The 26,680-nt window shown below is 39.5% G+C and overlaps 1 protein-coding gene and 1 long non-coding RNA gene across 6 annotated transcripts in view; one reads left to right on the forward strand and one right to left on the reverse strand.

Annotated features, from left to right (window-relative positions):
• UMAD1 (UBAP1-MVB12-associated (UMA) domain containing 1) overlaps positions 1-26,680 on the forward strand; it is a 345,403-nt gene that overhangs the window by 276,767 nt on the left and 41,956 nt on the right. The window contains exon 5 of one of the 5 annotated variants that reach the window (XM_081531707.1): positions 8,403-8,454. The exons of 2 other annotated variants lie outside the window; for them this stretch is intronic. In XM_081531707.1, coding sequence (XP_081387833.1) covers positions 8,403-8,412 — 10 coding nt within the window. In that variant the 3' untranslated portion in view covers positions 8,413-8,454. Of the gene's footprint in view, positions 1-8,402; positions 8,569-26,680 lie in introns of those variants that run through there. 2 more of the 5 variants (XM_081531708.1, XM_081531709.1) reach the window with 2 other exon arrangements.
• LOC145522723 (uncharacterized) overlaps positions 1-26,680 on the reverse strand; it is a 174,070-nt gene that overhangs the window by 100,988 nt on the left and 46,402 nt on the right. The window lies entirely within an intron of this gene.

The following is a 26,680-nucleotide window of genomic DNA, read 5'->3' on the forward strand; positions in this document are numbered from 1 at the left end:
AAGCAGCTTGCTCTTCCTAATGTGGGTGGGCCTCATAAAATAAATTGAAAACATAAACAGCACAAAAAGGTTGAATAAGGAGGAACTCCTTTTGCCTCACTGATTTGAGCTCTGGAACATTGTTTTTGTTTTCCCCAGTCTTTGGACTTGAACTGAAACATCAGGTTGTCCTGGGGCTTCAGCTTATTGCTTTCAGAGTGAGACTGCACATTGGTTACTCTAAGTCTCTAGCTGGCTGAATGCAAATCTTAGGACTTCTTAGCCTCCAAAATCAAGTGAGCCATAGACAAACTAAACTTTAAAGTAAAGACTATTACAAGAGACAGAGAAGGACACTACATAATGATCAAGGATTCAATCCAAGAAGATATAAAAATTGTAAATATTTATGCACCCAACATAAGAGCACCTCAATATATAACGCAAATGCTAATAGCCATAAAAGGGGAAATTGACAGTAACACAATAATAGTGAGGTACTTGAACACTACTTACACACTTATGGATGATCCAGTGCATAGACAGGATGGATCCAATGCATCCAGACAGAAAATTAATAAGGAAACACAAGCCTTAAATTATACATTATACCAGGATAGACTTAATTGGTATTTATAGGACATTCCATTCCAAGGTAAGAGAAACCCAAGTAAGATGGTAGGTGTTGTGAGAGGGCATCAGAGTGCAGACACACTGAAACCATAATCACAGAAAACTAGCCAATCCTGTTTAAAGCTCAACATTCAGAAAACTAAGATCATGGCATCTGGTCCCATCACTTCATGAGAAATGGATGGGGAAACAGTGGAAACAGTGGCAGACTTTATTTTTTGGGGCTCCAAAATCACTGCAGATGGTGACTGCAGCCATGAAATTAAAAGACACTTACTCCTTGGAAGGAAAGTCATGACCAACCTAGACAGCATATTAAAAAGCAGAGACATTACTTTGCCAACAAAGGTCTATCTCGTCCAGGCTATGGTTTTTCCAGTGGGCATGTATGGATGTGAGAGTTGGACTGTGAAGAAAGCTGAGCGCCGAAGAATTGATGCTTTTGAACTGTGGTGTTGGAGAAGACTCTTGAGAGTCCCTTGGAATGCAAGAAGATCCAACCAGTCCATCCTAAAGGAGATCAGTCCTGGGTGTTCATTGGAAGGACTGATGTTGAAGCTGAAACTCCAATACTTTGGCCACCTCATGTGAAGAGTTGACTCATTGGAAAAGACCCTAATCTGGGAAAGATTGAGGGCAGGAGAGAAGGGGACAACAGAGGATGAGATGGCTGGATGGCATCACTGACTCGATGGACATGAGTTTGGGTAAACTCTGGGAGTTGGTGATGGACAGGGAAGCCTGGCATGCTGCAATTCATGGGGTCGCAAAGAGTCGGACACAACTGAGTGACTGAACTGAACTGAGGACATTCCATCAAAAAAAAAAAAAAGCAAAAAACAGAATGCACTTTCTTCAAGCGTGCACAGAGCATTCTCTAGGATAGATAACATCTAAATTTAAGAAAATTGAAATCATATCAAGCATCTTTTCTGACCAAAATGCTATGAGATTAGAAATCAATTACAGGAGAAACTGTAAAAAAAACAGCAAACACATGGAGGCTAAACAATATGCTACTAAATAACAGAGTCATTAAAGAAATCAAAAAGGAAATTAAAAAAATACTTAGAAACTAATGATAATGAAAACAAAACCTATGGGATGCAGCAAAAGCAGTTCTGAGAGGTAAGTTTAGAGCAATAAAATCCTACTTCAAGAAACAAGAAAATTCTCAAATGAAAAACCTAACCTTACATAGAAAGTAACTCAACAAAGAAGAGTAAACAAAACCCAAAGTTACTAGAAGGAAAGAAATAAAGATCAGGGCAGAAATAAATGAAATAGAAACAAGAGAAAAATACCAAAGATCAATGAAACTAAAAGCTGGTTCTTTGAGAAGATAAACAAAGTGATTAAACATTTAGCTAGACCCATCAAGAAAAAAGGAGAGAACTCAGATCAATTAAATTAGAAATGAAAAAGAAGTTACAACTGACACCATATTAATACAAAACATCCTAAGATATTACTACAAGCCACTGTATGCCAATAACATGGACAAATTGTAAGAAATGGATAAACTCTTAGAAAAAAAAACTTTCCAATACTGAACCAGGAAGAAATAGAAAATCTGAACAGACAAATCACAAGCAATAAAATTGAAACTGTGATTAAAAATCTTCCAACAAACAAAAATCCAGAACCAGATGACTTCTGGCCATTCTACAAATGACCAGGCAAATTCTATCAAACCTTTAGAGAAGATATAACACCTATCCTTCTCAAATTCTTTCAAGAAATTACAAAGGGAGTAACAGTCTCATACTCATTCTACAAGGCCACCATCACCCTGATACCAAAATTAGACAAAGATATCACAAAAAAAGAAAATTATTGACCAATATCACTGATGAACAAACAAAATACTATCCAACTGAATCCAACAACACATTAAATGGAACATACACCATGATCAAGTGGGATTTATCTCAGTGAGGCAAGGATTCTTCATATAGGCAAATCAATGTGATACACCATATTAACAAATTGAAGAATAAAACCCATACAACCTTCTCAGTAGATGCAGAAAATGCTCTTGAAAAATTCAACAACCATTCATGATAAAAATTTTCCATAAAGTGAGCATAGAGGGAAACTACTGCAACATAATAAAGGCCATACATGACATGCCCATAGCAAACATCACTCTCAATGGTGAAAAACTGAAAGCATTTCCTCTAAGATCAGGAACAAGACAAGGGTGTATCTACTTTCACCTGTATTTTCAACATAGTTTTGGAAGTACTGGCCATAGAAATCAAAGAAGAAAAAGAAATAAAAGGAATCCAAGTTGGAAAAGAAGTAAAACTGTCACTGTTTGCAGATGACATGATATTGCATGTAGAAAATCCTAAAGAGGCCACCAAAAAATTCTTAGAGCTAATCAATGAATTTAGTAAAGTTGCAGGATACAAAATTACTACTCTGAAATCTCTTGCATTCCTATACACTAACAACAGAAGATCAGAAAGCGATATTAAGGAAACAATCCCATTTACCATTGGGATTGTTTATAACAAAAATAATAAAATACCTAGGAATAAACCTACCTGAGGAAGACTATGCCAAAGCCTTTGACTGTGTGGATCACAACAAACTGTGGAAAATTCAAGAGATGGGAATACCAGACCACCTTACCTGCCTCCTGATATGCAGATCAAGAAGCAACAGTTAGAAATGGACATGGAACAACAGACTGGTTCCAAATTGGGAAAGGAGTACGTCAAGACTGTAAATTGTCACCCTCTTATTTAACTTATATGCAGAGTACATCATGTGAAATGCTGGGCTGGATGAAGCACAAGCTGGAATCAAGATTGCCAGGAGAAAGATCAATAACCTTGGATACACAGATGACACTACCCTTATGGCAGAAAATGAAGAAGAGCTAAAGAGCCTCTTGATGAAAGTGAAAGAGGAGGGTGAAAAAGTTGGCTTAAAGCTCAACATTCAAAAACTAAGATCATGGCATCCAGTCCCATCACTTCATGGCAAATAGGTGGGGAAACAATGGAACAGTGAGAAACTTTATTTTTTCAGGCTCCAAAATCACTGCAGATGGTGACTGCAGCCATGAAATTAAAAGACACTTGCTCCTTGGAAGAAAAGCAACAACCAACCTAGACAGCATATTAAAAAGCAGAGACATTACTTTGCCACCAAAGTCCGTCTAGTCAAAGCTATGGCGTATCCAGTCATTATGTATGGTTGTGAGAGTTGGATCATAAAGAAGGCTGAGCGCCGAAGAATTGGTGCTTTTGAACTGTGGTGTTGGAGAAGACTCTTGAGAGTCCCTTGGACTGCAAGGAGATCCAACCAGTCCATCCTAAAGGAGATTAGTCCTGAATATTCATTGGAAGGACTGATGCTGACACTGAAACTCCAATACTTTGGCCACCTGATGTGAAGAACTGACTCATTGGAAAAGATCCTGATGCTGGGAAAGATTGAAGGGAGGAGGAGAACGGGACGACAGAGGGTAAGATGTTTGGATAGCATCACTGACTCAATGGACATGAGTTTGAGCAAGCTCCGAGTGTTGGTGATGGACAGGGAAGCCTGGCGTGCTGCAGTCCATGGGGTCGCAAAGAGTCGGACACGACTGAGTGACTGAACTGCACTGAACTGAACTGAGGGAGCAAAAAAATATGTATTCAGAAAACTAAAAGATACTGATAAAAGAAATCAAGGATGACACAAATAGATAAAGAGATATATCAGTACCATGTTCATATCAGTACCATGTTCTTGGATTGGAAGAATCAATGTTGTAAAAATGACTTTACTACCCAAAGCAATCTACAGATTCAATGCAATCCCTATCAAATTACCTATGGCATTTTTCACAGAATTAAAATAAAAAATTCAAGAGATTCAATAAGTGGTACTGGGAAAACTGAACATGTGAAAGAATGAAATTAGAACACTGCCTAACATTATACAGAAAAATAAACTCAATATGGATTAAAAACCTAACTGTAAGCCCAGACATTATAAAATTCATAGAGGAAAATTCACAGGCAGAAAACTCTTTGATATAAATAATGGCAAGATATTTTTTAACTCAGTTCCTGGAGAAATGAAAATAAAACAAAAATAAACAAATTGAACATAAGTAAATTTAAAAGCTTTTTCACAACAAAGGAAACCATAAACAAGATGAAAGGACAGCCCTCAGAATGGGAGATGATATTTGCAAAGAAAAGCAATTGACAGGGGATTAATCTCCAAAATATATAAATAGCTCATGGAGCTCAATATCAAGAAAACAAACAATCCAATCAAAAAATGGGCAGACCTAAATAGACATTTTTTCAAAGAAGACATACAGATGGCCAACAAACACATGAAAAGATGCTCGATATCACTAACTGTTAGGGAAATGGCAACCATAACTACATGAGGTATTACATCACACCAGTCAGAATGACCATCATCAAAAAATAAGCAAACAATAAATGCTGGAGACAATGTGGAGAAAAAAAGAACTCTCTGACACTGTTGGTGGGAATGCATGTTGATAAAGTCTCTATGGAGAATAGTAAGGAAGTTCCTTAAAAAACTAAAAATAGAACTACCATATGACCTAACAATCCATCCCTGGGCATATATCCAGAGAAAACCATAATTCAAAAAGATACATGCACCCCAGTGTTCACTGTAGCATTATTTACAATAACCATGATATGGAAACAATCTAAGTGTCCATCAATAGATGAATGGACAGAGAAGATGTGGTGCTTATACACTGGAATGGAATATTACTCAGCCATAAAAAGGAATGAAACTGTGCCATCTGCAGAGATGTGGATGGACCTTGAGACTGTCATACAGAGTGAAGTAAGTCAAAGAGAAACACAAATATTGTATATTAATGCATATTTGTGGAATCTAGAAAAACGGCATAGATGATCTTATTTATAAAACAGAAATGGAGACACAGATGTAGAGAACAAAGGAGGAAGGGGGCTATGGGATGAATTGGGAGACTGCGATTGATGTATATGCCCTACTGATATTGTTAATATGTATAAAATAGATAACTAACGAGAACCTGCTGTATAGCATAGGGAACGCTACTCAATGCTCAGTGGTGACCTAAATGGGAAGGAAATCCACAAAAGGGGGGGATACATGTAAACATATAGCTGATTCACCTTGTTGTATATCAAAAACTAACACAACATTGTAAAGCAGCTATACTTCAATAAAAAATAATAAACAAGCAAGCCAATTCCTTAAATAATTAATTAAATTATTATTTATTTATTATACAATATATACACACATCTTATTGGTTCTGCTTCTCTGGAGAATCCTGACTAATAGACTACCTGACAAGTAAATGCAATGTGAAGCTTGGAACAGAAAGAAGACATTAGTGGAAAAACTGGCAAAATTCAAACAAAGTCTTGAATTTAGGTAATCATAATGTTTCAATGTTGATTTTTAAATGTGTTAAATGTACCATGGTAATGTAATATGTTAAAAGGAGAGGAAGCTGGTAATACTCTGTAGAATTCTTGTAATGTTTCTGTAAATCTAAAATTATATCAAAATAAAAACTTGGTTTCAAATGATAGCAGATATCGTGTGATCCCTCTTTCTCAAACCATATCTAATTACCTGTCATTCTATTTGTATTTATATTTGTTCACCAAATTTAGTAATCTTTACTTTGGAAAATTATTTGCCTCTTCCTTTGTACCTTTCTGTATTTCTTGAATTTTTTAAAACAATAATAGACATTATTCTATAAAACAATAAAGTCATTCTTTAGAACATCTGAGTCTGTTTGACAAGGGGATGTTTAGAAATTATCCAAATCTAAAAGCACTATGATGTTTGATTTGGTGTTAGTTTCTAGTAACATGCTTTCATCTGTAACACTCTCCTTGTGAACCTAAAGGTGACTTTAAGATGAGGCTCTAAGTTTATTAACACTATGCCATAGAACTAGAAGAATGACCAGGTAATGTTGGAATAAGATCATATTATTTTTGACACACATAACTTAATGGTCTATGTGTCTGTGTTACTTTTGCTTTTTGCCAACTGTAAACATCATAAAGGAAAAGAAGGGAAGGCTCTTGGTTGCAGTTTTGCAGTTCTGATCAGTGGACCAGTGAGGCATCAAGAATTGTTAGAGATTCGTGTCTTCAAGTCACAGCAGAACTTGTCATTGAGTCATGGGAGGGATTAGAAGGACAGATTTCTCAATGCCCTAACACAAAGAAAACTGTTTGATGCTCATTCTTTTCATCCTCTTATTTATCCTCTTTCATCTTTGTTCTCTTCACCTTGTACTACTCTCCTGCTATCCAGCTTCTCCTTTGACTTTGACTATTAGGTACTTGTAAATTCTCGGGGGAGCTGTTTCTTTTCATTTTCACTCTAAGACCATGACCTCTTCACAGACAGGAATAGTTATCTTCTTCATTCCCATGTCCCCATCACCTAGCATAGTCCTCACCCATCAGTCATGGGCTGGGTTGTTGAATGGGTGATTTTGAGACTGGAAAGGATGGTGATGTCTATGAGCTTAGCCTCAGCTGCAAATGGAACCTCTGGGATTTTCTAGTTCTTACTCATCCAAGTTCTCTCTCTCTTCTTACCTATTGTTTTTCTTTCCCAGCCTCTTTCTTCATGTAATCTATTTGTATGTGTGCTTATTCACTCAGTCATATCCAACTCTTTGTGACCCCATGGACTGTAGCCTGCCAGGCTCCTCTGTCCATGGGATTCTCCGAGGCAAGAATACTGGAGTGGGTTGCTATTTCCTTCTCCAGGGGATCTTCCTGACCTGGGATAAAACCTGCATCTCTTGTGTCTCCTGCATTACAGGCAAATTCTTTACCCACTGAGCCATGGGGGAAGCCTGTAATATATACTAGCCTTATTATCCTTATTCTGCACTTTCTGAGTGTGCCTACTCTAGGGTCATTCTGCTGTTTGCATGAGGTCAAGTCTTCCCTTTAACTTTTGTTTCTAGAAAGTGATCATCTATGCCAGTGGTTCTTAAACTTGATTGGGCATCAGAATCACTTAGAGGGTCTGTTAAAATACAGACTCCTGGGCCCCAACCTCAGAGTTTCTCACTCAGTAGGTCTGGGGTAGGGCTGGATGCTTTGCATTCCTAAGTCCCTAGTGATGCTGCTGCTGGTCCAGAGACCACACTTAGAGAATCACTGATCTATGTGCTACAGAAGTACTAGCCAGTTAGTTGTCTAATCTCCTCTGCCAGGGAGAAAAAAGAAACAGAGTTTTCATTGTCTAGAACTTAACTATGAAATAAAAGTAATGGGAAGAATATGCATGTTTTGTTTTAAGCTCAAAGTATAGAAAGGTTTTTTTTTTCCTTATAATCATCATTCCTTAATTCAAACCATTCCATAGACCATAAGTAAAGTTAAAACTGCTACCAAAGAAAAGACTATTGATATTTCTATCAGAGTATATAAAAAGGTTAATTATGGTGTGCACATCTTTAAAGATCTCCTTGCTGTGTGAGCCATCTCCAGAAATACTTGCCATAGAACTGAAATAGAAATGATTATATGAGTAAATTATCACCCACACTCCTTGCGTGCATCATTTCATACCACAAGCCTTTTCTCTTTTCAAGGAATAATGGTTTTACATTTTACTTTGTGATGGCACTCTAATTGCTAAATATAATAGGGGCATTATGCTACAAAGTTAAAAGATTTCAAGTGAAAAGATAAGTCAAATATAGTCATCTCATCCAGCCAATGATTTCTTAAAGTGTGCTTCTCTTTTTTTCCCAGCTGTCCCTGAATTCTGATCTCTCCTGGGATGACTGAAACTAAACACCATGGCAGAAAAAAAGCTTAAAAGGGATGCTAGAATTCAACTAGTCCAGGCATCTGTGTCTCTGACCCGCTGGCCAAATCTGGCCCACCATTTTTATAAATAACATTTTATTGGAGAGTAGGCATGCCTGTTTGTTTACATATTTGGATGACTGCTTCCACTCTACAGTGATGGAGTTAAGTGGTTGCAACACAGATCATGTGATTCAAGGGCAAAAATATTTACTACTTGACCCTTTACCAAAAAGATTTGCTGACCCCTGCTCTAGTCCACCCTACTGATTTGGCAGGTGAGATAACTCATCCTGAGAGAGAAAGTGGTAGCTCAATGTAATACATTCAAAGAGACACAGGACTGCAGAGTGCCAGGCATCACCCTCAACAGTTCTTATAAGAGCTTTGTCCCCAGAGAGTCATAGCAGTCCTTCCTTCATTAAGTAGAGAAGGGGACATTGGGGTAAGTTTGCATCCCATTACAATTTTTAAAGAGTCCTGTATATGACAAACCCAAAAAGAACAGTGTGACAGATGTGTGCTTTGATGTTAGTCCAGAATGTATAATGGCTTCATTTTTTTTTTTCACACGTGCACAAAACACATTAACTGCCTAACATTTAGGGCCCATTTCAATAATGAGAAAGTTCTTCTCATTGATGGGAGAATCGTGAGGATCATCTTGCCTTCCATAAAATGTACTAACATTCTGTCATGTAATAGTCTCGAGTATCCAGAGCTTTCAGGAGAATGTGCCTGACAGTGTGAATTCTCTCCTCAAGGTATTAGACTCACAAATTTGACAAAACCATATGGCTCTGTGTATGTGTGAATTTACAGAAGTGTTTTTATGGCGTTCATGTATCTGTGTCTAAAATGATACCATGTTGCTAGGTGTCAATGGTCCCCCGATCCCTTTTATTTGTATGTTGAGAAAATGTTCTATTGTTGCTGTTGTTCAGTTGCTCAGTCATGTCCAACCCTTTGCCACCCCATGGACTGCAACACGCCAGGCTTCCTTGTTCTTCACTATCTCCCAGAGCTTGCTCAAACTCATGCCCATTGAGTTGACGGTGCCTTCTAACCATTTCATCCTCTGTTGCCCCCTTCTTCTCTTGTCCTCAATCTTTCCCAGCATCAAGGTCTTTTCCAATGAATTGGCTCTTCACAGCAGGTGGCCAAAGTACTGGAGCTTCAGTTTCAGCATCAATCCTTCCAGTGAATATTCAGGACTGATCTCCTTTAGGATGGACTGGTTTGATCTCCTTGTTGTCCAAGGGACCCTCAACAGTCTTCTCCAACACTACAGTTCAAAAGCATCAGTTCTTTGGCTCTCAGCCTTCTTTATGGTCCAACTCTCATATCCATACATGACTACTGGAAAAATCATAGCTTTGACTATTTCTATTCTGTAAATGAACCCAAATTCTATGGTTTCAGGTAAATGCACAGAGTTGTACATGAATTTAAGAGGAATGTTTTCACTAAAAGAACCATAATGTTACTTGTTCATTCATCAGGGCTTTATTGGGTGTCTCTTCTGTGTCAGGAACTCATGTGCTGAGCTGACACACAAAGAGAGTAAGAGGACCTCACTGATAGGAGAAGCAGTCCTCTAAAGACATATGGTACAATATCCCCGAATGCTCTGCCATGGAGAGAGCGATGGAAGAGACATAGAACAGAGTCCTGAAAGGTGAATAGGAGCTTGCCGTGCAGCTCTGCCATGCAGCCTTTGACACAATTTCAGTGTTACCTCTCTTGGCAGCCTTTCTTGACTCCTCAGTCTTATTTAGACATCCTTTTTAGTGTTCCATAGCCTATCACAGGACTTTTCTCACTGCCTAGGGCTTCCCAGGTGGTGCTAGTGGTAAAGAACCCACTTGCCAGTGCAGGAGGCATAAGAAACTTGAGTTTGATCCCTGGGTCAGAAGATCCCCTGGAGGAGGGCATGGCAACCCACTCCAGTATTCTTGCCTGGAGAATCCCCATGGAGAAAGGAGCCTGGTGGGCTACAGTCCATAGGGTTGCAAAGAGTAGGACATGACTGAAGTGACTGAATATACACATACACACACACACACTCAGAGCCTTCAGTAGGTATTCAGTAAATAGATGCATGGTGAGTGAGTGAATGAATGGATGAGCAAATGAGGGAAATAACATAATGAACAGACAAAAGGCAGAAGTGTAAACAACTCTGACCTGTACAGGGAATTGCTTATATGGCTAGATGATAGGGCATGGGGAAAAGGGGACAGGCCCACTGGGAGAAAAGTCTAGAGAGGTAGATGAGGGGAACAATGTGGTGGACCATAGACCACTCTAGGAGCTGGCACTGCATTAAGTATATCAGCAAGTCCTTGTTAGCCCCTACTATATGCCAATCCTGTATTAGGTTCTGAGGGTGTAGGATCTGGCCTCTGCCCTTATGGAGTTTATTGCTTCACTGAAGCATATTAATCATGGTTACACATGGGCTCTGGATACAGACTGTTTAGGTTCCAGTTTTAATTTATCCTTCACTAGCTATGTGGCCTTCAGTTTCCTAGAACTTCAGTTTCTTTACTTATAAAGCTAGAGTAATAATAGAACCTACCTCATAGTTGTTGTTACAATTAAAATGAAATAGTATATATAAAGATGCCTCACACATAGGAAGTACTTAATAAATATTAGGCACTCTTCTTGGGAAAACAGACACTGAACAAAGAATTTAAAGTGTGTTGAAACCATAATTCAAATAGATACATGTACCCCAATGTTCATTTCAGCATTGTTTACAATAGCCAGGACAGGGAAGCAACCTAAATGTCCATCAACAGATGAATGGATAAAGACGATGTGGTACATATATACAAGGGAACAGGCTCTGATGGTAAAAAATTGCCTGCAATGCAGGAGACCCAGGTTTGATCCCTGGGTTGGGAAGATCCCCTGGAAAAGGGAATGGGTACCCACTCTAGTATTCTTGCCTGAAGAATTCCATGGACAGACCACAGGGTCGCAAAGAATCAAGACACAACTGAGTGACTAACAGTTTCACTTTCACATAGTTGTTGTAATGATTAAAATAAGATCGTGTATATAAAAATGCCTCACACATAGGAAGTACTTAATAAATATTAGGCACTTGTATTGGGGAAAATAAAAAACATTGAACACATTGAACAAAGAATTTAAAGTCTATTGGAACCATAATTCAAAAAGATAACACACACCCACACCCCAGTGTACACTGAAGCACTATTTACAATAGCTAGGACATGAAAGCAACCTAAATGTCCATCAGTATGTCCATGGATAAAGAAGATGAAGTACCTATATATGAAGGAATATTAGCCATAAAAAAAGAAGAAAATAATGTCATTTGCAGCAACATGGATGAACTTAGAGATTATCATACTAAGTGAAGTAAGTCAGACAAAGACACATATCATATGATATCACTCATATGTGGAAACTACTTTTTAAAAAATGATATAAGTGATCTTATTTACGAAACCTGAAACAGACTTACAGATTTCAAAAACAAACTTATGGTTACAAAAGGGGAAACATGGGCAGGGGATAAATTAAGAGCTTGGAATTAATATACACACACACACACCATATACATAAAATAGATAACCAACAAGGACCTACTGTATGGCACAGGGAACTGTACAGTATTCTGTAGTAGCCTATATGGGAAAAGAACCTGAAAAAGAATGAATATATGTATAACTGAATTACTAACCTGTACACCTGAAACTAACACATTATTGTAAATCAACTATACACCAATAAAATTTTAAAAAATGAACTGTGTTGGAGAGCTACAGAAGGTAAGGCCCAGACTGCAATGAGAATGTGATTGTGGTGGATGGTGACAGGCACAGGAGCAGCTGACACAATCTGGAGGTTCAAGGGAGGCCTGTCTGGGGGAAGAGTGGGTAGAAAGTTGTTCTAAGAAACACCTTGTGAAAGGGGACAGATTCTTGCCAGAGTGATTTAAGATGAACACCGTTCTGGCTACAGCTAATGCACTGAGAAGGGAAGAGGGGCGTGACTGGAACTGAGCTGGAGAAGCAGGCAGAGGCCAGCTCGTGGTGGATTTTAGGAGTCATGGTAGCATTTGGGGCTTCATCTCAAGTTAATGGGAATCACCAAAAGGAGGGTAGCAAAACCAGAACTCTGTTTTTAAAAGATGTAGAGAAGTGGACATATTCAAGAAAGTAAAGGAATTGAATGAAATGGTGACTGACTGGATATAGGGTGTGAAGGAAAAAAGGTATAACACATCTCCCAGATTTCTGGATTGAGCTGTTGAAGGGATATGTACTCCTTACTTAGCTAGGGACATGAAAGAAAAAGCAGACTCATCATTTAAAATTCTCCTAGATACTAAACACACTCATTTCTGGAGTGAAAGTGAAAGTGTGTTACTCAGTTGTGTCTGACTCTTTGCGACCCCATGAACAACTCTGTCCAAGGAATTCTCCAGGCAAGAATACTGGAGTGCGTTGCCATTTCCTTCTCCAGGAAATCTTCCTGGCCCAAGGATCAAGGCCAGGTCTCCCGCATTGCAGGCAGATTCTTTACCATTTGAGCCACCATCACATGCCAAATTCCGCATTAAATTCATCTCATAAAAATTTTTCCTTTGAAGTTAGTACTAGGTAATTTTTTTTTTGTATTTAAGCCAATCAGCTTTTCTGTAGATCACAAACATTTCACAGGTTCTTGAAAACCCAGAGGACCTAGACCATTATCAATGGTGGCCATATTCACAGAAGGCTATGGTGGGTTATGGAGTGAGTGAGTGATGAAGTGAGGACACTATGAACGGATTTCCTTTTCACAGGCATAACTAGGAAAGAACAGAAAGAGCAAGCAAGAGGCAAACGGGTGTAAAGTCTAGGGAGAGTATGCTTTATTGAAGACTAGAGCTTTTCTTATTATCAGAGAAATGCAAATCAAGACTACAACAAGGTATCACATCACACCAATCAGAAAAGCATCATCAAAAAGTCTACAAATAGTAAATGCTGGAAAGGATGTGGAGGAAAAGGAACCATCCTATACTGTTGGTGGAAATGTAAATGAGTACAACCATATAGAGAACAGTATGGAGGGTCCTTAAAAAACTAAAAATAGAACTACCATTTGATCTACTAATACCACTTCTGAGCATATTTCCAGAGAAACCATAATTTGAAAAGATACATGCATTGCAATGTTCATTGTAGCATTGTTTACAAATTATGGAAGCAAACTCAATGTCCATCGGCAGAGGAATGCATAAAGAAGATATGGTACATATATACAATCAAGTATTACTCAGCCATAAAAAAGAACAAAATAGTGCCATTTGCAGCAACATGGATGGACCTAGAGATTATCATGTTAAGTGAAGTAAGTCTGAAAGAGAAAGACAAATTTGTCATATGATATCACTTAGATGTGGGATTTAATTTTTAAAATGATATAAATGATCTTATTTACAAAACAGGAAGAGACTCACAGGTTTTGAAAACACAAATTTATGGCTACCAGAGGGGAAACATTGAGGGGAGGGATAAATCAGGAGTGTGGGATTAATATACATACACTACTGTAAATAAAATGGATAACCAACAATAATCTACTGTGTAGTACAAGGAACTTTATTCTATATTCTGTAATAACCTATGTGAGTAAAGAATCTGGAAAAGAATGAATATATGTATAACTGAGCCACTTTGTTGTACATCTGAAACTAACACAATATTATAAATCAACTATACTCCAATCAAAAAAAAATTTAAATTAGAGATTTTTACAGAATTTGAAAGAAAAGAGTAGCCAAAGAAAGATTAATGACACAGGAGAGACTATGAATATTTGATCAAAATGCTACTTGAGGAGAGAGCAGATAGGAAGGGATCCAGAAATTAAGTAGATTTACCTTCTTCAAAGTCCCTCTTTCTGTGAATCCAGATGGAAAGAGAAGAGGACAAGTGCGTGGAGAGACATTCATACCCTAGAGCTGTTATTAATAATGTTAAAATCAAAAAAGTACCTCGAACACTTCCACTCAGTGTAGTTCTTCTTAACACCAGAGAATACAATAGAGCCACAGGGAGGTCACAGCAGTTAGCAACTCTGTTTCATAAATAACCCCAAAGTTCTCTGTAAGAGTGCTGTGTAGATGCCTGTTTGGGTTTGTCTCTGATTCTTTTAAGAGCAGGGAAAAGGCAAGTACTGTCTGGGAGTAAAATGCCCACACACTTGTGTCTAGCAAATTGATCTATCAAAGGTACTATCTGACAGATTAGTTGATATACACAAAGAAAGCAAGAAGTATATGGACAGTGCATTATGTCTTTGGGACCACTGGGACAACATCAGTAAGTCGCTGCTACAGTTCTAAATGGTTCCCTTAATGGCCTCAAAGAGTAAATGCACCCTCCAAAGAGTGTCAGATGGTACCCATGGTCATTTGCCCTCTAAGACTCAAGAGTGATTACAAGCACTTTTCAAGAGCTGGGTCACTGGCTCAGTTCCCACTTTGCAGATAAGGAAACTGAAGTTAATCCTAGGCCCTTGGCCTGTTAATGACAGAGTTTAGATTAGATATTAGCCAGCTAAGGTGGTTAACCAGTAATTAGCATTGCTTTTCCAGTGATCATCACAGTAAATGTTTGTCACTCAAAGTGTAGTTGTTCACAGTGAAATACTCCATATATTTCTCCCCATAGAGTAGACAAATGAATCCAATAAGTTGAAACTGAACGGTCTTTTGCAAAAAACAAACAAACATTATTTTAGTTGTGGGGTTTTGTTGTTGATGATGGTTTTCAGTTGTAGAAGTTTGAATGAAAACTCAAGCTAATATAGGAGGTAAGAACTGTTTTCATGAGAGATATTGAGGGTTCAGTTCAGTTCAGTTCAGTTCAGTCGCTCAGTCGTGTCTGATTATTTGCGACCCCATGAATTGCAGCACGCCAGGCCTCTCTGTCCATCACCAACTCCCGGAGTCTACCCAAACCCATGTTCATCGAGTCGGTGATGCCATCCAACCATCTTATCCTCTGTCGTCCCCTTCTCCTCCCGCCCCCAATCCTACCCAGCATTAGGGTCTTTTCCATTGAGTCAACCCTGCGCATGAGGTGGCCAAAGTATTGGAGTATCAGCTTCAACATCAGACCTTCCAATGAACACCCAGGATTGATCTCTTTTAGGATGGATTGATTGGATCTCCTTGCAGTCCAAGGGACTCTCAAGAGTCTTCTCCAACACCACAGCTCAAAAGCATCAATTCTGCGGCGCTCAGCTTTCTTCACCGTCCAACTCTCATATCCATACATGACCACTGGAAAAACCATAGCCTTGACTAGATGGACTTTTGTTGGCAAAGTAATGTCTCTGCTTTTAAATATGCTATCTAGGTTGGCCATAACCTTCCTTCCAAGGAGTAAGCGTCTCTTAATTTCATGGCTGCAGTCACCATCAGCAGTGATTCTGGAGCCCACAAAAATAAAGTCTGACACTGTTTCCACTGTTTCCCCATCTATTTCCCATGGAGTGATGGGACCAGATGCCATGATCTTAGTTTTCTGAACGTTGAGCTTTAAGCCAACTTTTTCACTCTCCTCCTTCACCTTCATCAAGAGGCTCTTTAGTTCTTCTTCACTCTCTGCCATAAGGGTGGTGTCATCCGCATATCTGAGGTTATTGATATTTCTCCCAGCAATCTTGATTCCAGCTTGTGCTTCTTCCAGCCCAGCATTTCTCATGATGTACTCTGCATATAAGTTAAATAAGCAGGGTGACAATATACAGCCTTGACGTACTCCTTTTCCTATTTGGAACCAGTCTGTTGTTCCATGTCCAGTTCTAACTCTTGCTTCCTGACCTACATACAGGTTTCTCAAGAGGCAGGTCAGATGGTCTGGTATTCCCATCTCTTTCGGAATTTTCCACAGTTTATTGTGATCCACACAGTCAAAGGCTTTGGCATAGTCAATAAAGCAGAAATAGATGATTTTCTGGAACTCTCTTGCTTTTTCGATGATCCAGCGGATATTGGCAATTTGATCTCTGGTTCCTCTGCCTTTTCTAAAACCAGCTTGAACATCTGGAAGTTCATGGATCACGTATTGCTGAAGCCTGGCTTGGAGAATTTTGAGCATTACTTTACTAGCATGTGAGATGAGTGCAATTGTGCGGTAGTTTGAGCATTCTTTGGCATTGCCTTTTTTTGGGATTGGAACGAAAACTGACTTTTTCCAGTCCTGTGGCCACTGCTGAGTTTTCCAGATTTGCTGGCATATCGAGTGCAGCACTTTCACAGCATCACCTTTGAGGATTTGAAATAGCTCAACTGGAATTCCATCACCTCCACTAGCTTTGTTCGTAGTGATGCTTTCCAAGGCCCACTTGACTTCACATTCCAGGATGTCTGGCTCTAGGTGAGTGATCACACCATCGTGATTATCTGGGTCGTTCTTCTGTGTATTCTTGCCACCTCTTCTTAATATCTTCTGCTTCTGTTAGGTCCATACCATTTCTGTCCTTTATCGAGCCTATCTTTGCATGAAATGTTCCTTTGGTATCTCTAATTTTCTTGAAGAGATCTCTATTCTTTCCCAATCTGTTGTTTTCCTCTATTTCTTTGCACTGATCGCTGAGGAAGGCTTTCTTATCTCTCCTTGCTATTCTTTGGAACTCTGCATTGAGATGGGAATATCTTTCCTTTTCTCCTTTGCTTTTTGCTTCTCTTCTCTTCCAAGCTATCTGTAAGGCCTCCTCAGACAGCCATTTTGCTTTTTTGCATTTCTTTTCCATGGGGATTTTCTTGATCCCTGTCTCCTGTACAATGTCATGAACCTCTGTCCATAGTTCGTCAGGCACTCTGTCTATCAGGGCTAGTCCCTTAAATCTATTTGTCACTTCCACTGTATACTCATAAGGGATTTGATCTAGGTCATACCTGAATGGTCTAGTGGTTTTCCCTACTTTCTTCAATTTAAGTCTGAATTTGGCAATAAGCAGTTCATGATCTGAGCCAGAGTCTGCTCCTGGTCTTGTTTTTGCTGACTGTATAGAGCTTCTCCATCTTTGGCTGCAAAGAATATAATCAATCTGATTTTGGTGTTGACCATCTGGTGATGTCCACGTGTAGAGTCTTCACTTGTGTTGCTGGAATAGGGTGTTTGCTATTACCAGTGCGTTCTCTTGGCAAAACTCTATTAGCCTTTGCCCTGCTTCATTCTGTACTCCAAGGCCAAACTTGCCTGTTACGCCAGGTGTTTCTTGACTTCCTACTTTTGCATTCCAGTCCCCTATAATGAAAAGGACATCTTTTTGGGGTGTTAGTTCTAGTAGGTCTTGTAGGTCTTCATAGAACCGTTCAACTTCAGCTTCTTCGGCGTTACTGGTCGGGGCATAGACTTGGATTACTGTGATATTGAATGGTTTGCCTTGGAAACGAACAGAGATCATTCTGTCGTTTTTGAGATTGCATCCAAATACTGCGTTTCGGACTCTTTTGTTGACCATGATGGCTACTCCATTTCTTCTAAGGGATTCTTGCCCACAGTAGTAGATATAATGGTCATCTGAGTTAAATTCACCCATTCCAGTCCATCTTAGTTCGCTGATTCCTAGAATGTCGACGTTCACTCTTGCCATCTCCTGTTTGACCACTTCCAGTTTGCCTTGATTCATGGACCTAACATTCCAGGTTCCTATGCAATATTGCTCTTTACAGCATCGGACTCTGCGTCTATCACCAGTCACATCCACAGTTGGGTATCGTTTTTGCTTTGGCTCCATCCCATCATTCTTTCTGGAGTTATTTCTCCACTGATCTCCATTAGCATACTGGGCACCTACCGACCTGGGGAGTTCATCTTTCAGTGTCCATCCTTTTGCCTTTTCATACTGTTCATGGGGTTCTCAAGGCAAGAACACTGAAGTGGTTTGCCATGCCCTTCTCCAGTGGACCACTTCCTGTCAGACCTCTCCACCATGACCCATCCGTCTTGGGTGGCCCCACACGGCATGGCTTAGTTTCATTGAGATAGACAAGGCTGTGGTCCATGTGATCAGATTAGCTAGTTTTCTGTAATTTTAGTTTTAGTGTGTCTGCCCTCTGATGCCCTCTCGCAACACTTACCGTCTTACTTGGGTTTCTCTTACCTTGGGGCTTGGGTAATTCCTCTCGCCGCTGCCACCGCCGCTGGCCCCAGCCCCCTGCCCGACCTAGGCCCTGTCAGCTGCCGTCCCCGGCCCCCGGCCCGGCCTAGGCCCTCTCGGCCGCCGCCCCCGGACCCCGGCCCGGCCTAGCCCCTCTCGGCCACCGCCCCCGGCCCCCGGCCCCCAGCCTGGCCTAGCCCCTGTCGGCTGCTGCCCCCTATTGAGGGTAGGCCCCAAATATTTAGAGTGTGTTTTTCAGGCTGATGCACTGACTAAATTGGATCATCTTTGAAGGTGTAGCTCAGAGCTGAAAGGGGCTTTGAAAGATCTTCAACTCCAGAATGCTTTTTACAAATGAAAAAATTGGTCCCAGAGTTGGCCTTGAGCCTTAAGGTTACAAAGTAAGACAGCCCAGTTACCTGAAGGCAACAAGGAGACCAGTCCATCCTAAAGGAAATTAACCCTGAATATTCATTGGAAGGACTGATGCTGAACCTCCCAATACTTTGGCCACCTGATGAGGAGAGCTGATTCATTGGAAAAGACCCTGATGCTGGGAATGATTGAGGGCAGGAAGAAAAGGGGGTGACAGAGGATGAGATGGCTGGATGGCTTCATTGACTCAGTGGACAGGAGTTTGAGCAAACTCCGGTAGATAGTGAAGGACAGGGAAGCCTGATGTGCTGCAATCCAAGAGGTCGCAAAGTCAGACACGACTTAGTGACTGAACAACAACAAAGAAGAGAGCCCTCCCAGAGCTGCAAGTCGAGAGGCACTTCCAGAGAGGCAGAGAGAGAGCATTACACATGGTCCCTATTATAACTCAGGCTTATTAATAAAAAGGCTATCAATCCTTTGCAAAATATACATTCAGTTACAAGGCCTTCTCCTCTTTCAAAGGAAACAACAACAACAACAAAAAAAAAGCAAGAAAAATTAGTTACCAGATGATAAGCATGTAAAATTTAGCTGAAGAAAGTTCCATCCCAGGGCTTATCCACTGCTGCTGCTGCTGCTAAGTCGCTTCAGTCGTGTCCGACTCTGTGCGACCCCATAGACGGCAGCCCACCAGGCTCTGCCATCCCTGGGATTCTCCAGGCAGGAATACTGGAGTGGGTTGCCATTTCCTTCTCCAGTGCATGAAAGGGAAAAGTGATAGTGAAGTCGCTCAGTCGTGTCCGACTCTTAGCGACCCCATGGATGGTAGCCTACCAGGCTCCTCCATCCATGGGATTTTCCAGGCAAGAGTACTGGAGTGGGGTGCCATTGCCTTCTCTGCTACACTTCAAAGCTTACTGGCATGGCCAAGGGCTTCTAAAATTTTGTGACCAGATGCCAAGTTGTGAATTTTCTAGAAAGAGAAAAATAAAGGGCTGCTCTGTGAGCACAATTGAACCTTGATTATTTCTGATGATGCTTCTTAATACAGTATTATGAATGTGCTGTTCCAAAACTTACATAGAAGAGCAGTGGTGTGTATAAATTTTGCTAAAATGGTAGCTTTTTTTGGTCAGTGGACCAAGAATGAGGGAAGCCCAGGGTTCTGGAATCACATGGAATGGGACATTGTTTTTTTTTTTTTTCCTTTGGTCTTGTCTTGGTGATTAGAATTAGGACATACATGCCAAAATAACCCATTTTAATCAAAAAGAGGACTTCCCTGTTGACATCTTGGCTGAGTTCACTGAGTTATGCAAACACAAAGAAAGCAGACTTGAATACAGGCAGAAGGGTGGCTCACACAGGAAATTCAGCTTTCTTCCCTAAATAAGAGATGCATGTGATTATTAACTAAAACAAATACAAGGGTCAAATAATTATTGATATAATTGTATCAGTCTCTTTGGGGATTTAGGACTTCTCTAATCCCTATAAAAGAATAGCTATTAGTGAATTCATTCATTAAGAATAATCCCTTGCATTATGTACATTACATATTATACATTACAGAGTGTGTTCACCTCTGAAGACTTTGTTTGATGTTCACAACAAATATGACCTGGGCAGGGCAAGTGTTATTATCCCCATTTAACAGATGAGCAAGTTGAAGCTGCAGATGATCCAGAGCTCTTTCCATAGACCACACTGTCTCTCAAGTCCTGTTAGCAGTCTGTTTCTGATGAATAATAACTTCTTTTCTCAACTAACAGCTGAGCCTTCAAGCACTACTGTCATTTAATCTATGTGTTGACCAAAGATGCACCCACTCTGCCCTGGAAACATAAGTAGTGTGCTGATATGTCTTTATTATATTCACCAATATGTCTTTATGAAATTCACCAATGTGTCTTTATGAAATTCAGGCAGGTTATCTTTTTCTAGCAATAATATTGAAATATAGCAGCAATATTAACAAGAGCCAGGACATGGAAACAACCTAAATGTCCATTTGCAGATGAATGGATAATGAAGATGTGATATACACATATACAGCAGAATATTACTCAACTGCAAAAAAGAATGAACTAATGCTATTTGCAGCAACATGGACAGACCTAAAAATTATTATACTAAGTGAAGTAAGTCAGAAAGAGAAAGACAAAAACCATATAATATCATTAAATGTGGAATTTAAATATGACAAAAATGAACTTACCTACAAAACAGAAACAGACTCACATAAAAAACAGACTTCTGGTTGCCATGGGGGAGAGTGTATGGGAGAGGGATGGATTGGAAGTTTGAGACTAGCAGATAAAGCTATTATATACAGAATGGATAAAAACAAGGTCTGTATAGCACAGGGAATTGGATTCAATATCCTGTAATAAACCATAGTGGAAAAGAATAATTTGAAAAGAATGTGTATATGCATATAACTGAATCACTTTGCTATACAGTAGCAATTAACACAACACAGTAAATCAACTAAAATACATTTAAAAAAATAGGAAAGAAAAGACTAAAAAAAATTAAGGAAAGTGCATATTAAACATGCTTTCAGTTGATAGAAGGAATGTTAAAAACATTCTAATTAATGACTTTGTTAATGGCTCTTCTCACTTTTCTGGATGCTGTTATCAATGCTAGTGAGTTTTGGACTTCGGCTGTAACATTTCTCCCTTTCCCCAAAAGCCATTTTCATTCACACTCTAGTTAAGGTTACCTAAGCTACACTTTTGCCAGCTTGGTGGAAGCTCTGAATGCCTCCAGACCAGTGCTCCCTAAGAATCTGTAAAATATTCTTTGCATGCCAGCTGTTGTGATCCTTTGATCCCTCAATTTGCATATGGTACATTACTCAGTGCGAGAGTTTTCTTTCTGTTTGACCAAATGCAGGTGCACAATCATTCCAGGAGAGTTCTTATAATCGGCCATGTAAATTACCTCTCAGATCCAAGGTCTAAAAACATTAGTTTCTCATAATGACAATGAAGACCCACAATGTTTGTACTTTATCTTTTTCAGTCTTCTTTCTGCACATAGCAACCTTGCCAATGGCATCAGTCATTGTGGGAAGGGGGATTTAGCTGGTACAGGTTTGTAAATTTTTTTTCCAAAACAATAAATAAATGGTGAAATATATTGGCTCACTTTGTTTTCTAAAAAATCCCACCATTTTTTTTTCTTTTTTATTTACTTAAAAAATCTTCCCAGATACTTAAGAATTCTTGGACTCTATCTTCTTAAGTATTACTTTTTTCTTCTGCAGCCATTTTCTATAAAAATGTACTCATCTCATACCAAGAATACCAAACTGAAATACTCAGGTGGAAAGGGTATTTTTTTTTCTATCTCAGTTATACTCATGTGCACAAATGCTAACTGGAGTATAGTAAAGGGATTATGAACATTTAGACATTATAGAAAACCTGGGCCTATAAAATATGGAGTGTCTTTAGCCTTAATTTTATAACCAGAAGTCAAAAGGGTATATGAAAGATCAAATAATTCTCTTATTGCAAATCAGACCCTAGAAATAATGTTTATCCTATCACTTCTTATAAAATGTTAAAAATTATATCACATCTCTTATAAAGAAAAATGTATGATTTTTTATGCAAACTGAAAATTTCATTAATAATTCAGATTTACTCATCAAATATAAGATGGCTTTAAATGTACTGGTTCTCAATAAAAATAAAGTGAATTTTTATTGATATGAATTATTATTTTACTAGGGGCCTCCCTGGTGGCTCAGATGGTAAAGAATCTGCCTGCAATGCAGGAGCCCTGGGTTCAATGCCTGGGTTGGGAAGATCTCCTGGAGAAGGGAATGGCCACCGACTCCATATTCTTGCCGGGAAATCCCAAGGATCAAGGAGCTTGGTGGGCTACAATTCATGGGGGCCCCAAGGGTTGGACTCGACTGAGCAACTAAGAGTTTCACTTTCAAAATCTATGAAAGTATTAAATAAACGTATAAAAGAGGAACACAAACATTCTCTCTAAATGACTTCTTTCATTCTTAAGCATTGTTCAAAGCTTGGGCTGATACCATGAAAGACAAGACAAAAATTCTTTCTCTACTTTTTCTTTAACTTAGTTTCCAGGCCCAATTGTATAATCACATTTAGGGTCACTGAACTCTGAATGTTTATATTTTATAGAAAGGAAAAAGAGTATTAGACTTGTCCTTTATATGCCAAATAAGGCATGGTAGAACCTTAAGTTGATTGCGATAATAGTTAGATCAGAAGGAAATGCCTCCTTTTGTATTATATGGTATTCTGTGGGCTAAACTCAGACTCAACCTCTCACACCCCACCTCAACTAACTGAGTGGATCTCTTCTCTGGACATCACACAGGTAGCCTGTGTTGATAGAGGAGGGAGCCTGAGACACATGGATTCAGACACCAACTTCAGCTCAGAAAGACTCAAGAGAGTTCTAGTTTCAATAGGCTTTGCAGAAAAAAAATAATAATGTGCCGTAAACATGAGCAGTTTGCCCAAATTCATCTTAAATATGCCTTCTGGTCAGCTGTCTTTACTTTCTATAGATTATCAGGCCACTGGGAGAAAGAAAAGGATTTTTGCAGTATTTGTCCTTCCAGGAGGCTGCATTCTGGGTATGAAAATGTGTCACCCTAATAGCCTTTTTCCTGAGTCTGCCAGTCATCTGCCCTCACTCATCCTTGCCCAGAGCTCAAGTCCTAGGCTCCTTTTACACTTGGGATTGTTTCTTATCCACTTTAGATTGTGCCAACTTGCTTTCTTCAGCACATTGTTGGTGCTAAATAAATGGTGTGATTTGTAGTAATAATGGTGATGCTAATGAATCTTAAAACATCTAACTAATTCCAGTGAACTATCTGTGATGTGAAGGCTGTAGAACACATGGTTGACTAACAGTGATAATGACTGAAAACGAGGTGATAAATTACTACGCAGATTGCTGATGACCTATGATTGTCTCAAAAGGAGGGCATCAGCCCTGTCCCATTTAAACAAATATACATGTTATGTTATAGACATACAGGGTTGCACCTGTGTAGTTTGTTGTTGTTTTTTTTTTTTTACAGTAACCTGCTCCATGTAAACATGAGAGGTAAGAATTAGGTCTGTGTTTGTCTTTTCTTAAATATTACATTGTTCCTGGAACTGTAAGCATAACTTTAGAGACTCCACCAACATAAACACAAAAATATCTAGTTATGAGCCTGTGTTTACACAGTCTGGATCAAAAGCATAGACATTCACTCGAGTTCATTTGCTGTCAGAAATGTTCTGATTCCTCTTCTGAAAAGTAGTGATAATTCATAATTTGATGCCATTCACTCTCAAGGTTAATTTAAATTTATAAATTTTATAAATGGCCTCATATATTATATATATACAAATATAATATTTTTTACTAGTTATATATATATATATGTATTTTTTTTTCCATGTTGCCAGTACTTTTTTTTCTTCTGAGTAGCATTGTTCTTTTCTAAGGAACTGATTGTGTGGCAGATCTCGGATCATTGCAGGGAGCACAGATGAAAAGCCTGTTATTCCAAAGGATTAAATTACAATTCTTAGTGAACCATTGCCAGGCTATTTTTTTTCAAACCCAGAGAGGATTGGAAATAGGAAATGTTATGCCTTGAAAAAGGGTGGATACCACTGAGTGGCTGAGAAAGAATACCCATCCTAGTAGGTGTTACTGAATTCTCTTCAAGTAAAATCATGAAGCAAATAAAAGATGATAAAAAAAACCTATAAAATATCCAAATGACCAGGAATAACAACTGAATTTGTAAGCAGTAACGATATCATGGGATGAATTTTTATTGAATTGTAAAGACAGACAGGGAAAAGAATCTAACAGATGCATATTCACATGAATATACGAAACTGATTCAGATCGCAACCTCATTTCAGCATCTTCAAGGCCTAAGAAATATGGGGGCAGAGGACCTAATATTTGCAAATCAGCGATAGCTTACATGTGAGCTCTCCTGGGAAGGATTATAAAATGTAGTGGGGAAACAAAATGAAACAGTCTCTACACCAAAGTTACTTGGAGCAGGATAATAATCCTTCCCCAAAAGTCTGACCTGCTAAAACCAGGATAAATCAGTTCTTTTTTGAAATTCCAAACACCAGGGAAGTATCACATCATGTGGGAGACAGTAGGATAAATAAATTTGGGAAAGCAAACACCATAGAGAAAAGATGTTTTGAAATTCAGTTCAATTGAACTGAAATTCAAGTCGGAAATATGCTAATGCGTTTGGAGGAAGATAAAGATTTAGGTGCCCAAAGGCTTGGAGAGCTTGAAGGAGAAAAGAAACTGACAATTTAGACCAGAGGGAGTCTACAGGATGCACTGTGGTTTCTGCTAGTTTATCACTGTACAGATCAGGAACAAACTCCACATGAAGGGCTGTAATGAAAAGTTCAACAAGACAAGAGTTTCCCCTATCTCAGGCACATGTCAAGTGTGATGGTAGGTGTTTGGGATAAAAAAATGGATGAGAGACAGTCTGCTCATTAAGAGTTCACCATATATTAGAGAAATGAGAGACATAAACAGATAATCCCAGTAAAAGAAAATGGAGCAAATGCTACAAGCATGAGTAGCGTAAAGGAAGCTGAAGAGGGACAATTTGCTTTGCCCGAAGAAATCAAGAAATGCTTTGTGTGTGCTCAGTCGCTCGTCATGTCTGACTCTTTGTGACCCCATGCACTGTAGCCTACCAGGATCCTCTGCCATTGGAATCTTCCAGGCAAGAATACTGGAGTGGGTTGCCATTCCTACTTCAGGGGATCTTCCCGACCCAGGGATCAAACCCACATCTCCTGAAACTCCTGCATTTGCAGGCAGATTCTTTACCACTTAGCCACCTGGGAAACCTCAAGAAATGCTTTGGAAAGGGGTAATGTTTGGATTGGAACTTGAAGGATAACTAAGAGTTCTCTGGGCACAAAGAAAACAGATGCAAAGAATAAGGTGCATCTACTGTGATGAGTTCAGGGCCTGTGAGGCTGGAGAACGGTGGGGTCAGACAGTGAAGGATCTTCTGTACTATGCTGAGGGGTTTGGTCTCAACCCGGTAAGAGAAAGATAGCATTACCAGCTTTGAACCAAGGGGATGACTGGATCTAATTGTGTCTCACAACAGAAGCTCTGGCTGTGAGAGGTAGGGTAAAGCTCAAGTCTTGATGTCATTGCAATAGAAGAGCGAGGAGATGAGAGGATGGATTTCATAGACACTTTGGAGATGGTATGAATAGACTTTCATGAGGTATTAAATGTTAGGGATGACGAAGAGGGAAAGCTGAAGGGGCCTCAGCTCCTAAAATGGTGATGCCATTGACTGAGATAGAAAATACTGGAAAAAGAATACAGCATTTATGCCTGTAGCAGGGTGACATGGTAGGGGGTGGGGTGTGCGGTGAGGCCAGCAAATCTGTTGTTAAAATCTTCCTTGTAGAGTGGAGATGTCCCCAACTCAGAGAGGGTCAGCTAGAAGTGTCTTCACACTGCCCCACCCTTCTATGCCCTTGAGGAGACTCTCAGTCATGTCCAACTCTTTGCGACCCCATGGACTATAGCCCGTCAGGCTCCTCTATCCATGGGATTCTCCAGGCAAGAATACTGGAGTGAGTTGCCATGCCCTCCTCCAGGGGATCTTCCCAACTCAG

Source organism: Giraffa tippelskirchi, chromosome 10 (genome assembly GCF_054371585.1).
Source record: "Giraffa tippelskirchi isolate mGirTip1 chromosome 10, T2T-mGirTip1v1.2.pri, whole genome shotgun sequence".
Lineage (NCBI taxonomy): Eukaryota > Metazoa > Chordata > Mammalia > Artiodactyla > Giraffidae > Giraffa > Giraffa tippelskirchi.